Genomic DNA, 14,937 nt, shown 5'->3' on the forward strand with positions numbered 1-14,937 from the left:
GAGGCAGCAGGCCGAGTGCCTTAGTGCCCCAACCAGTGCCGATATACAGCCATATCGCACTGCTACGAGTGTGATATTGCGTTTATACAACAGTTTGACAGCATAATTGTGTATATAAAAACAAAATCAAACATGGAGAGTCTCAAAAACCCTTTTGTATGAGGAACTACTTCCGCGTTGGATTCAAATCATAAGCTGACAGTTAAACAGTTGAGCGTGCATCTTTTAAACTTTAGATCTTAAGTGTCTGCTTTTTGATGGTTGTATGTGAGCGGAGTAATACACAGGGTAAAGAGGCTCCCTGCTGAAAAATCCAGCTTAAACCAGCCTAGGCTGGTTGGCTGGTTTTAGCTGGTTGACCAGCCTGGTTTTAGAGGGGTTTTGGCCATTTCGAGGCTGGTTTCCAGCCATTTCCAGCCTGGTCTTAGCTGGTCAGGCTGGAAAATTACCAGCCAAATCCAGCTACAACCAGCTTGACCAGCCTGGATTAAGCTGGATATAGCTGGTTTTGGCTGGACTCCCAGCTTGGCTAGGCTGGTCAAGCTGGTTTTAGCTGGTCATCTCCCAGCCTGACCAGCAAAGTCCAGGCTGGAAATAGCTGGAAACCAGCCTGGAAGTGGCCAAAACCCCTCTAAAACCAGCCAATTAGCCTAGGCTGGTTTAAGCTGGATTTTTCAGCAGGGCTGTACGGGTGCTGATATTACTTAAATATATCACGGCTATCAGCCATTCAGATCAGGACAATTTAGCCTACCCAATTCACCTATAGTGCATGTCTTGGACTGTGGGGGGAAACTGGAGCACCCAGAGGAAACCTACGCAAACGCAGGGAGAACATGTAAACACCACACAGAAACGTCAACTGAGCCGAGGTTCGAACCAGCGACCTTCTTGCTGTGAGGGGACAGCACTACCTACTGCGCCACTGCATCGCCCCATTATTTATTTTGAGTTAGGAATCATCTGATTGAAGAGTCGATCGTGAGCTGATGTGGGAACAGCTGAGAACAATCATAAGCACGTGATCCTCTCGAAATTAGTTTATAAATAAACTTCACTTAAAAATCAATCGAATCCAGAACAAAGTCTTCTCAAACATTCTGTTTCAAAATATTTTATTCAAAGGTTATTTCATATTGTACACCAACTCTGAACCACAGGGTGTGATTGTCCGTTTAAGACCACAGAGCGCATTAGAAGCTGTGATAATCAACAGATAGCGTTTCATTTTATACTCAAAAGACTGAACGACAAAAGAAAACGTTCTCGTTGGAAAAATAAAACAACAACAAAAAAAACTCCTGAAACATTATTCGAGAAGACACACGACTACATACGCTACGATCCGACCATTACAAGAATTTTCTGTTTTCTTTGTCCTGAATTTAGTCACTGTCCTCATCGGATCCCCTGTTGGAGGCCTCGTTGTTGGACCCGGAGTCATTATCAGACCTCTGTGGAGAGCCTTCGTTCTCGGACCCGCGGTCAGATGCAGCGGCGGCCGGAGACCCGGCAGGAGATTCGTCATCAGAGGCGTCAGAGCGGCTCTTCTTGCTCTCGTTGTCAGACTGCTCTGAATCAGACTGTGGCCGTGGTCTCCTCCTCTTCACGGGCTGTTCGCTGCCGGACTCGTCGTCTGAGTTTGCGGAGCGCTGGGGAGGGCTGCCCGCCTCACTGCCTGACTGATTCCGGTCTTCATTTGAATCGCTGTCAGAGACGATGCGTTTCCTGGGGGCTTCCTCGTCATCAGAACCGGAGCCGCTGTCTCTGGCGTTTCTGGACAGAAAAACAGACATGTAAAGAGCGGTTATCATATTTTACTTCTGTGTTTTTGGTGTATCACACAAAGTGATTATGTAATATAGAAACAGCATCATAATTCAACTAGATTTTAAAGTTTGAGGACAAACTTTATGGTGGCTTAAAAAGCAGAGTTTAAAAGTTTCAAGACGTTTTAAAGTGTAAATAACTGAAGTAGTTTTTATGAAGTTTGAAACAGTCGGCATAGATAAGTACAGATATGCTAACATGTTTTTAGTATAGATTGGCATGTTTCTTGGTTGATAGGGAGTTCTGAATGGTTGCTAAAGCGTTGCTAGGTTGTTGCTTAAGTATTCTGAATGGTTGCTAGGCAGTTGCTAACATGAATTAGCATGATTCAAGCATGAATTAGCATGTTACTAGCATGATTTGGCATGCAACTAGCATTATTCTAGCATAAATTAGCATGTTGGTAGCATTATTCTAGTATGTATTAGCATGTTGTTAGCGTGATTCTAGCATAAATTAGCTTGTAACTAGCATGATTCTAGCATGAATTAGCATGTTGTTAGCATGATTCTAGCATGAATTAGCATGTTGTTATCATGATTTTAGTATGAATTAACATGTAACTAGCATGATTCTAGCATGAACTGTCATGTTGTTAGCATGATTCTAGCATAAATTAGCATGTTGTTAACAAGATTCTATCAGGAATTAGCATTTTACTAGCATGATTCCAGCCTGAATTATCATGTAACTAGCATGATTCTAGCATGAATTAGCATGTAACTAGCATGATTCTAGCATGAATTAGCATGTTGTTAGCATGATTCTAGCATGAATTAGCATGTTGTTATCATGATTTTAGTATGAATTAGCATGTAACTAGCATGATTCTAGCATGAATTATCATGTTGTTAACAAGATTCTATCAGGAATTAGCATTTTACTAGCATGATTCCAGCCTTAATTCCAGCCTGAATTATCATGTAACTAGCATGAATTAGCATGTAATTAGCATGATTCTAGCATGAATTAGCATGTTGTTAGCATGATTCTAGCATGAATTAGCATGTTGTTATCATGATTTTAGTATGAATTAGCATATAACTAGCATTATTCTAGCATGAATTAGCATGTTGTTTGCATGATTCTAGCATGAATTAGCATGTAACTAGCATGATTCTAGCATGAATTAGCATGTTGTTAGCATGATTCTAGCATGAATTAGCATGTTGTTATCATTATTTTAGTATGAATTAGCATGTAACTAGCATGATTCTAGCATGAACTATCATGTTGTTAGCATGATTCTAGCATGAATTAGCATGTTGTTAACAAGATTCTATCAGGAATTAGCATTTTACTAGCATGATTCTAGCATGAATTAGCATGTAACTAGCATTATTCTAGCATGAATTAGCATGTTGTTTGCATGATTCTAGCATGAATTAGCATGTAACTAGCATGATTCTAGCATGAATTAGCATGTTGTTAGCATGATTCTAGCATGAATTAGCATGTTGTTATCATGATTTTAGTATGAATTAGCATGTAACTAGCATGATTCTAGCATGAACTATCATGTTGTTAGCATGATTCTAGCATGAATTAGCATGTTGTTATCATGATTTTAGTATGAATTAGCATGTAACTAGCATGATTCTAGCATGAACTATCATGTTGTTAGCATGATTCTAGCATGAATTAGCATGTTGTTAACAAGATTCTATCAGGAATTAGCATTTTACTAGCATGATTCCAGCCTGAATTATCATGTAACTAGCATGATTCTAGCATGAATTAGCATGTAACTAGCATTATTCTAGCATGAATTAGCATGTTGTTGGCATGATTCTAGCATGAATTAGGATGTTAGCATAATTCTAGCATGAATTAGCATGTTGTTAGCATGATTCTAGCATGAATTAGCATGTTGTTGGCATGATTCTAGCATGAATTAGGATGTTAGCATAATTCTAGCATGAATTAGCATGTTGTTAGCATGATTCTAGCATGAATTAGCATGCTACTAGTACAATTATAGCATGAATTAGCATGTTACTAGCATGTTTCTAGCATAAATTAGCATGTTGTTAGCAAGAATTAGCATGTGCTAGCAAGGTTAGCATGTCAGTAGCATGTTAAAACTACTAGCATGTGTTAGAACAGCTAGTCATAGTTTATAAAACAGTTGCTAGTTTGCTGAAATTGGTTGCTAGGTTGTGGCTAGTAAGTCTAAAGGTCATCAGTGATTGGCTGCTGGCTAGACTGAGTTGACTGAGGCCAGACTCAGAAGTCTAGTCTGTAGCAGAAGAAGAAGAAGAACAAGAAGCAGCAGAATAATAATAAGTTTAAGATTACAGTATGTCGGCTTTTCAAGTCGCCATAATAATAGATGATACAAAAATAAATAAAAATGACAAAAATGTACATTAAAGACAGATAAGATTTTTTTGTTTAATATTTTATAAATAATTTTGTAATTGTAATGAATAAACATTGTGTACGTTCATTTTTAGGAAGATTTCTACACATATTTTATGAATCAGACCCAAGGCATTTACCAACAGCAATAATAAGCCTTTTCTTCATTTTGACATGTTGCATGAAGTTGATTGGCTAGTGTCCGCACTAGTATATTTGCATAAAGAAACCTGGCTAATGGTCAGTGTAGCCAGATATAGCAGACTTTTTCCTGTCCAAAAACTGTTTAAAACTCGCTCAAACGCACAAAAATAACCCCCAAAACTAAATGAATAATTTATTTAATTTTAGTTTATTTAAATAAGAAATTAGCCTAGTTACTTTACCTGTCATCATTTTAGCCATACAGCAACCAACAGTCACAAAATTACAAAGTAAAATTACATCATAACTACATGCATGATTTAATTCTTTCCACAAATTATTTACAATTGCTTAAAAATTGCACCATATAGACTTGCTTTAAAATGGTTGAGCGAATATTGGTGTAAATAATGATATTTAATCATATACATGAATATTTTCACAGAGATGGGTTGCGGCTGGAAGGGCATCCGCTGCGTAAAAACTTGCTGGATAAGTTGGCGGTTCATTCCGCTGTGGCGACCCCGGATTAATAAAGGGACTAAGCCGACAAGAAAATAAATGAATGAATGAATGAATGAATGAATGCATGAATATAATCATGAGCCAGAGCGTTTGCGCTAATTTTATTATGGCTGTTCTGAATGCCTTTAACATGTTGAACAAAAGCGCATCTGCAATTAGGTCATTCTTTCCCTGTTCTCAGTTCCCATGCAGACTCACTGGCCAGACATTGGGCAGAAAATAATAATAATAATAATAATAATAATAAAAATAAATAAATAAATAAAAGCTAAAAAATAAGTCAACGTTTTGTTATGTGGAGACCACAAAAAAATTAAGCCGTTATCACGAGAAAACAACTTTTTCTTATGTGGAAAAAACGAGTTATGTCGAGATCACGAGATAATTAAGCTGTGATCACGACAAAACAAGAGAAATAATTACTTTAATGCACAGCCTCTTAGGACTTCTGTATACATCATAGTCTATTAAAGTTTCATACATAACTTGCTTTCAACCAAACCAGAAAAATATTTGGAAAAAGATGCATTTCTCTGCAAAAACGAGTTATGTCGAGATCACAAGATAATTAAGCTGTGATCACGACACAACAAGAGAATAATAATAAGTAGTTAGTTGCTGCACGCATGAATTAAATTGTTTCCGCAAATGATTTACAATTACTTTAAAATTGCACCATATAGACTTGCTTTAAAATGGTAACAGGTGAGCGAATATTGTTGTAAATAATAATATTTAATCATATACATGAATATAATCATGAGCCAGAGCGTTTGCACATATTATTATGGCTCTTCTAAATGTCTTTAACGTGTTGAACAAAAGTGCATCTGCAATTAGGTAATTCTTTCCCTGTTCTCAGGTCCGATGCAGACTCACTGGCCAGAAAAAAAAAACAAATGAATAAATAAATAAATAAATAAATAAATAAATAAATAAATAAATAAATAAATAATAATAATAAATAAATAAATAAATAAAAGCAAAAAAATAAATTTTTGTTATGTGGAGACCACAAAAAAATTAAGTCGTTATCACGAGAAAACAACTTTGTTATGTGGAAAAAACGAGTTATGTCGAGATCACGAGATAATTAAGCTGTGATTACGACAAAACAAGAGAAATAATTACTTCATTGCACGACCTCTTAGGACTTCTGTATATGTCAAATCATGGTCTTTTAAAGTTTCATACATAACTTTCTTTCAACCAAAAGCTCCAAAAAATATTTGGAAAACGATGCATTTCTCTGCAATCTCCAAAATAAACATGCAGATGCAAAATAAATGTGTGAAACTTCCGTTCATGTCATCTGAAAGCAAGCATGAGGAGCGTCGCTCACCTGTCTTCTGCTATTTTCAAGCCGTCCTCATCAGAAGAGGAATCAGAGGATGAAATGATGGCTTTAGACTTGATCTTTCCTTTAAGTGAAGGTGGCATGCGCTCCGGCTTGGGCTTGAGTTCAAAAGAAAAAAAAAAAAAACACATTAGGACTCTCATTATTCAAGTTGCATATTATCCTTATCCTCCATATTGCATGTTACCTTCTCAATCTTCTTGCGCTCTCTGGGTTTGCGCTGCTTTTTAGGCCTTGATCCTCCTTCCTCATCATCTGAACCATCGTCCTCTCTTTTATTTGGTCTAAAGAAGCACGAGAAATAATCAAACTCAAACTTACAGTCAGTTCACAAACACTACAGTTCAATTAACATCAATAGCTCAGATTTCTCAGCCGAATTACTGCACCAAGATATCGTTAAACATGATGATAACCAGAGCTTTACATTATCGCCAAATGCGGGTAGATTTTGGCTGTGGCGGGTTAGACAGCCACTCCCACTAGCCACTTTGACTGCCTAAAACTTTTTTTTTTTAAATTGCCAGTTTTGGCTCGTCGTCACTACAGATTAGATTGTTAATGCTGATTTATACTTCTGCGTCAAACGCCGGCGTATGCTACGGCGCTGACGCATAGCCCTTCGCCGTGGCCGTCGGCGTCACTGACGTGCACCTCTCAAAAAATGTAACTACACGTCGCAACGACGCGTAGCGCAAGCTCTGTGATTGGTTGGCTTGGTAGCGCTGACGAGTCTGGGCGGGACCGAGAACCGCGTGAATGGTGCGAGCCTGATGGAGCGATTGTTTACAAGTGTGGAGTCCCGTAAAGGAGCTCCGGATGGAAAGTTTTGTTTTGTGTTTACCTCATAGTTAAAGTTGTTGCACGTCCGCCGGTTCCTGACTCAAAATGAGCAAGTTTGAGCCACTTGTACATCCCGGAAGTGTTCAGGAAAAGTAAAAAAGCAGAGAAGAAACTAGACACAGAGGAACATTTACACCTCACTGCCAACTAGCGTTTCGAAAGTGTTAATGCAGATTAACAGAGACAGCGCGCAGAAGTATAAATGCACAGCTACGCGTGTTGCATGCGCCGTGGGTTACGCCGATCACTTGACGCAGAAGTATAAATCAGGCTTTAGTTTATTACCGTTTGTCAATATGCGTGCAAATGTGATCTTAGAATCGAGAAGCAGCACGACAGACAAAAACAGCTTTTCGCGTGAGCAAAGGAAAGCGGGTGAATAACGAATGAGAGGATCACGTGCACGATGAGACAGGCTTTCCTCACTCACTGACAAGGGCTTTATGCCTCGTTTCCACTGACTGGTACAGTACGGTACAGTAGGGGTCGGTACGGGTCACCTTTATCAGGCTTGTGTTTCCACCATAAAGGGTACCCTTTTGGTGGGAGTGGTGTATGACAAAGTTTCAGTCAACGTCACGCTCGCTCGAATAAATGTCTACAGTAAAGCTGTACGGGTCGCGTACATATCATATGAGCAGCACTTCTCACAAAACAGATGCTTTATACACATAAATACTTGTTTATAAATGTTTATTACTAACTTTTCTATGAACATGATTTGATTATAACTGCAGATCAATGACAGTGCGAAATAGGCTACTGTGACGTCTGTAATTATATAAAATAAATACATAAATGCAACATATATGAACACATACAGCCTCTTACAGTCTCCGATATATTATTAATTACAGAAAAACTACACACAGCAAACATTTAGTACTTATTTGAGTAAAGCAGGTCGCACACCAGAAGCGCCGCTCGGCGCCGCGACACGGCGCGTACATGACAGTTTAAAGTATCACACACCAGACGCGCACATTTGAATGATATTTAACATGAAACTAATCAGATGGCGCTCTGTGGCGCGGCTGAAAAATGAACTGCGTCCTGAGCAGTCGCCGGGCGCCGCCGACAGCCGCCGACTTGCGGCGCCGGTGTGTGTATCCTGATAGAAACCTATGTTTAGAATTCTAAAATACATGGCGCTGCGTGGCGCTTCTGGTGTGCGACCTGCTTAAGACACATGCAATATAGCCCACAGTCAGTGCAAACCTCTCATCTGTGTCTGTAATCTTCACCAGCACATGTTAGAGAGTAATTTTGTCATTCCCAGTTCAAAATAATCCAAAAGGCAAAGATAAACACGGCAGTTTGTTCATGATTCAGGTTGCTAAAACAATTTTGCTCCTGTGTTTTGACGGCTTCCCTTTTTTTTCCACGTTTCACTCCCGCTTCACTCTCGCGCTTGTCCTTTTTTTTCTGAATGGATCAGATGACAGAGACACTTCAGTAATCACACACACGTTATTATCATCAGCTCAAGAAGTTTGTTATATCAAATATAGAAGCGATCGTGAGCTTCTGGAAGAAAGCGAATACCTCTCGCACTTTTAGACGGGCTCGTAAAACAACAACAGGACACGGCAGATTTTTCTTCTTGGCTTTGTGTCTGTTCATCGAGACGACGACAAGTTTGTTTGAGTCCGGGTCATCCCATTATTATATGCATATAGTAGTTCCATGTAATGTCTCGGCTTTGTATTTAAAAAAAAACATTGCGGTTCCTTTGTTTGCGTTCTGTGAAGCTCCACAAGCTCGTGACGTATCTCTGTAACCAATCACCGTTCAGCTGCACGTGAAGCTTCACCTTTTGGTAACCTTTCTCCCGTTTGGTACCCTTTCGAAAGGGTGCAGAAAAAGTGGTACGGTACGGTCGTTTCCACTGTCAAAAAGCGTACCAAACCGAACCATACTGTAACACTCAGTGGAAACGGGCCATTAGGGTCGCACACAGATGATTTGATTTGCGAATGTTTAAAAGCTCCTGTGTTGTTTTCTCACTTGAAGCAACCGTGCCTGGAAACGAAACTAGTGCGATGCTCGTGCACTCACTTTCCTTCAAGGGCTTGAGATACTTTGTGAGCAGCAGCAGTTGTTGTTGCTTTAGCATTAACCATTCTTTGAACAGATTATTAATTGGCCTAACATTAACCGTGTGCGCATCATCATCCTTTCATTAAAGCGCACAGAATGTTTTTACCCGCTTTCTTTTGTTGCTGTTATTTTTTTTTATATAGTTTAATAATCATCCTTTACAATAATATTGCTTTAATATGCTGTTGTATGCATAGTAAACTGGTGATCTGGGATCTTAAACCTGAACAGACCACTGTGCATAGTTTTGGATACGTGAGAATTTTTATTTTTTAAATGTCAGCTGTTTTGTCGAATAAAAAGTATATGTATATAGCAGTATTTTGCTTGTTTTGACACATTATTTAAAATTTGTGGCAAGGAAATAATTAGTTTGGTGTGGCCAGAGAAAAAACAGGTAAATTCTTATTGTGTTGTGTTATTGTGTGAGAGAAATCTAATTGCAATGCGACACTTGTTATCAAAGCATAACCCATTTGCTCATGCTCACTGAGTAAGCTCATAAACAAAAAAAAAAGTTAGGCTAAATGATCGAGGAGGCAAGTGGAAAAAACACAAAATCAAAATAAAGTAATTTTAGCATGCAAAAGTCAAATTTCTGCATATAAAATAAATTTTCCCATCAACAAAACTGTGGCTAGTGAAAACGGCAAGTGGCTAGTAACGGTGGAAAACCACCGTTTTGATCACTGGTGGCTGGTGATCAAAAAAAGTCCAGCCCTGATGATAACACATGATGAATTCCCACTAATTTAGATGCATCAACCCAAAAATGAGCAATCCATTGGTTTTAGTATTTATTCTAATTGATAGTTATTAAATAGTCAACTGTTCATCGTTGATGATGGTCAGGTCCAATATTAAAATTAAAAGGTCTACTTGTTAATTTAATTTACGCCAATATTAAATTTATTACATAAGCTAGCATCAATAAAAGCATTATTTACTAAAGAGTTACCAAAAAATGTAAATAATACACATTTTATTTATAGATTAATTTAAATAACCTATTGTTATTGAAACAATGACAAACAACAGCACCAAAAAATTAATCAAATAAATCAAAAATTTTATTTTAGTAGTAAAAAAATGACTAAATTGCATTATAGAAGTATTACAAAAAACGTATAAACATAAAATAAATAAAGATATAGTGTGTAAACATAAAAGTTAGTTAAAAATGTCAACCAAAACTATAAATGTACACAAGTTCCCCGTTCTAAATAACAATTTGTACCACCATATGAACTAAACTGAGAGAAACATTTACCTCCTCCTTTTCTTGTTTCTTGGTTTCTTCTCTCCCTCTTCTCCTCCATCCTCAACCTCACTGCCGCTCTCAGTCCTCCTCTTCTTCTTCTTCTTGATAGGCAGATCTTCATCAGAGTCATCGTTGACAAATTCATCAAAGTCGCCTCCTTTCTTGCGCTAATTAAACAGCATATAAAAATGATTAAGACAGCTGCTATAAGTGAAAACTGACTCCATCTTTAATATCAGGTGTGAACACGGCCTAAATAGGCATTCAGACTGGACATGCCATATGCCTTGCGTAAAGAGAGGCTTGAACATTGACTTTATTCGGTTCATTTGCACATGGAATTCACTTTACAGATGCGAGGTCACTCTAGTTTCGGTGCAAAGTGGCTGATATAGATTTTGTCGAGAGGGTCGCTGTGATTTATGTACTGCAGAACATTGAAAAACCACATGGGCTTGTTTATTGCCATTTCCTTCAGACTAGATGACGGCCGATACTAGAGAAAGCTCCTGGTTAAACTGACATGAATTTTTGGCAAAGTTCAGATTTTTCAACTCAAGCAAATCATATGTTATGTGTGTCAATATGTGCGAACTGCGATGCAAGATATCTATAGCGTCTTTGACTTGCATCACTGACTTAACATGTAAATAACTCGCACTTAGACTTTCATCCGCGTGTGATGTGAACACACCATAAAATGCCATGTGCCTTGAGGCCAGTTTCTACTTTTGCATTAAATGTGGTCGCGAATGGTGCCTTCGCACAATAACGCCTGATTTACGCGGGGCTTCAAGCGTCAACGTGTGACAGGGCGTGTCTGAAGTTCGAGCCAATGAAATTAGTCTGAAATCGACTACTGTCTGAGCTGGTGCCTTTGCATAAAGCGATCCGATTAGCTGATGTGGCCGTTGGTGCTTGAAAAGTTGAGAAGCTCTCAACTTCTGCAGTAAGCAACTGAAGCAGCGCTGACGGATCCACAATGCAGTTTGGCAACGCCTGACGTCAACCATTCAAAGTGAATGGGAAGCGTTGACGCTGACGCACTGTGTGAATGGGGCATGACTAGGCCCACACAGAATCTGCGCGCACAGAACTCCGCAGATTTTCCGCAGATTTTTAGCCCATCATTAATTCTGTTTATTTACTTGAGTAAATGTGTGTAAATCTATATTTATTCAATTTTTAAATTAATTTTAGTAATATTACTGACTAATATGACAATGTTCATCTGATTTATGTACAATGCCGTTTGTACAGTAATATTTTCTGTCTTTTAATAGATTTAACATTTGATAGACGTGCTTTGTTTACCAAATAAAGTGAATCTAATTGGATTTGTATTTTAAACATTAAATAAAAGTTAAAAAGATATTATTTTTTATTTCACATATTAAGGTTTTAGTTATGATACTCCCAAAATAATTCCACAGAAATCTGCAGATTTTTACCAAAATTCTAATAGCAAAGCACGTCCGCAGATTCCGTCTGGCCCCAGGCATAACATATACTTAGCCATAGCCTGACACAGACTCTGACGGCACTTAGGCTACAGCATCAAAATTGCTGGTAACACAGCAAGGCACTGCTCTGGTGCATGTAAAATGTTCTTACGTCGACTGCACTTAACACTTTCTCTATGCCACTTTTAATCCCATAATGCACTGCGTGCTTTGAGCTCACAACATTTGTCATTGAAATAACGCCACAGGTAGTTGGTAGATCTGTGTAAAAGACCCAACAGAGTCTGCCGCCACAGCTGAAAAAAAATCTTAGAGGAAACACTGTGAATGCAAGGCCGTCGGGGGAGCGGGGAGCGGGGACAAGCGTGCTTCAGCCCGGTTCAAAGCAACTGTACATAGTGCGAGTACGCCCTAAGTAGCGTCTTAGCGTAGAAACCTAGCTATTGTCAGCACAACACAAACAGAATGCAAAAGTATAAATGCGCGACAACAAGCAAAATATATGCTGTGGGTTATGACGATCATGTGACGCAGAAGTGTGTCATAAAAAGTGTGGCCTCTCACCCGTCCGCCGCCTCCTTTCTTCTTGTCCTTTGAGGCTTCTTTCATTCCCTCAAAGTTAAGCAGGTTTCTGGTTCTCTCCACGTACTGCGCTCTCTGCTCCAACAGCTTCTTCTGCTCCTCGGCCTCGCGGCTCTTCCTCTCCTCCTGCTCCTTCATTATCTGCTGCCGCAGCAGGTCTCGCTCCTGCTCCTGCTTGGCTCGGTGCTCCTTCTCCTCCTCGTCTTGTTTACGAGCTCGAGCTACATGGTACTGAGCCTGGCTTAACAGGTCAGAGCACTGCCTGAGAGACAAAACACACGCACACACTGCTGATCAGATCACCGAAACAATCTCAACAGCCTCTGAGAAGTCTTTCTGTCTCATGAAATAAATATTTGCATTACAAAAATATATAATAATAAAAATATACATGTTCATAATTCCTATTTGTTACAAAAATATATAAATGAATGTATGTATTTTATAATAGTTAATGACTGACGTGATAATAACGTAACGTATTAATGACTAAATTAATAAAATATGAGGTTTATTTAGGGCAGGGCTATTTAATTAGTTTGTCATGGGGGCCAGTTCATAAAATTGGGGTTGGATTGGGAGATCCAAACTTGCTCTTTTATTGATTACCTTCCTTCCTATTATGTGTTTATTGCTGTTTTTACTGGTTTATGCTCATATCATGTGTTTATTTTCTCTCTGTAAAGCACTATGTGCAGCCTTGTGGCAGTTGGAAACGTGCTATATAAATAAATAGAACTTGAGCTTGAACTATTTTTGCTTCTTAAGACACTCACTTTGGCTTTTTCTACATTAAAATGTTAATATGTTGTATTTTTTTTAACTTTTTTAAACTACATAACATGTACAATGTGGCTTTTTTTTTTACAAATATATTCAAAAGTTGTAATTTAAAGCACAACAAAAGCAGTAAATTGCTCAAGCAGGCCAAAGAGCATAGAATGACCAAGAGGCGACATTCTAGTGCGATTTGGGAAACAGCCACTAGATGGCGCGGTGGCTATTTTGGAATAAAAATTTATTTTCTAGTCCTTCCCTTTCAGAAGTAGGGGGGGGGGGGGGGGGGGGTTGTGATCCAAACGGTCATGTTCTCTAGTGATGGTGAAATGAAGCTTTCTGAACCAGTGAAGCGCTCGACTCAATTGTATCGGAAAAAGGTTCGTTACTCGAAGCTTTCTAAATCAGAGCTCGATGAGGACCTCTTCTGGTTAAAGTGTGGGAAAGCATTGTGTTGCCATAATGTCAAATGTTCACAACTGACCGACTCATTAATGTAGTAATACAACAACAGCAATATAAACAAATTACTCAATTACTGTAGTTTTTACACATAAGATATATTACATTACACCACTGATGACTGCAGTAAAATCCAAGGTATTCAAAAGTTTATCATATCACAACTAGTCCTGTTCCAAGCGGGGATCGAACCAGCGATTCCTGCATGGGAGGCGAACGCTCTAGGAGGAGGCTATGTGAGTGATGTGTTTGGGCGATATTCGCCAGCTGGTCTCTGTTAAACACTATACTACGATATGCAGTGGTTTTCTTTAAAGATAGTTGTACAAAAATACGATAATACACTTTAGTATGGTACAAAACCTTTTTACTATAAATTACTATTGTATTTTAGTTGAATTACTGGTGTGTGGGACCGGTGCAGTGCTTTGAAACAGTAGAAATGTATGCAATCGACGGTTAAACCTTTGAATCAAAATTCGAAGCAGTCACGTGGGTATAGGTGAAAATGAAGCTTCTGACGTCACTGATCACGTGATGATGGCAAAACAAATCAAGCTCCGGTACACTGCTTCACTGCGAGATGAATCGTTTTTTTGATACATGCTTCGAAGCCTCGGCGCACGTCACATCACTAATGTTCTCTATCGTGTTTATTATTGGTCAGCTGTGGTAGCATCTTTTAATTAGGAAAAAATATTTTATTATTATTATTTATTTTTATGTTGCTCATTTATTGATAATCTTTCTATGTTCCTTCCTATTAGGTAGGCCAATATATATATATTTGTATGTGTGTGTGTGTGTGTGTGTGTATATATATATATATATATATATGTATATATATATATATATATATATATATATATATATATATATATATATATGTATATGTATATGTATATATATATATATATATATATATATATATATATATATATATATATATATATATATACACACACATATATAAAAAAATAACTGTATATAAGTCAGTATTGTCACCAGTCATCAGATTGGCTTATTTTGATGAACCCGTGACATCACATCTGGCATGAACAAAAAACAAGTAATTGTAAAAGAAAAGCAAATGTACCTTGCTTCACTTGCTGCCAGCGCGAGGTCAAACCTCATTTTGTCTCCAGATTTGCTGAGATAACTGAAGTACCTGAGAGAATACCAGAGGGTTATGAAGGAGTCATCTCTAAACTTTGAGCTGTGCATCGCCATTG

The 14,937-nt window shown here is 38.2% G+C and overlaps 1 protein-coding gene across 1 annotated transcript in view; it reads right to left on the minus strand.

The window, feature by feature from the left end:
• Nucleotides 1-1,101: 1,101 nt before the first annotated feature.
• The window catches only part of ctr9 (CTR9 homolog, Paf1/RNA polymerase II complex component), a 36,784-nt gene continuing 22,948 nt past the window's right edge, over nucleotides 1,102-14,937 (minus strand). The window contains 6 exon segments of the mRNA NM_001083583.1: nucleotides 1,102-1,776; nucleotides 6,203-6,315; nucleotides 6,405-6,501; nucleotides 10,431-10,588; nucleotides 12,449-12,728; nucleotides 14,802-14,873. Of these exon segments, the coding sequence (NP_001077052.1) occupies nucleotides 1,386-1,776; nucleotides 6,203-6,315; nucleotides 6,405-6,501; nucleotides 10,431-10,588; nucleotides 12,449-12,728; nucleotides 14,802-14,873 (1,111 nt within the window). The 3' untranslated portion in view covers nucleotides 1,102-1,385.

This window comes from Danio rerio, chromosome 7 (genome assembly GCF_049306965.1).
Source record: "Danio rerio strain Tuebingen ecotype United States chromosome 7, GRCz12tu, whole genome shotgun sequence".
NCBI lineage: Eukaryota > Metazoa > Chordata > Actinopteri > Cypriniformes > Danionidae > Danio > Danio rerio.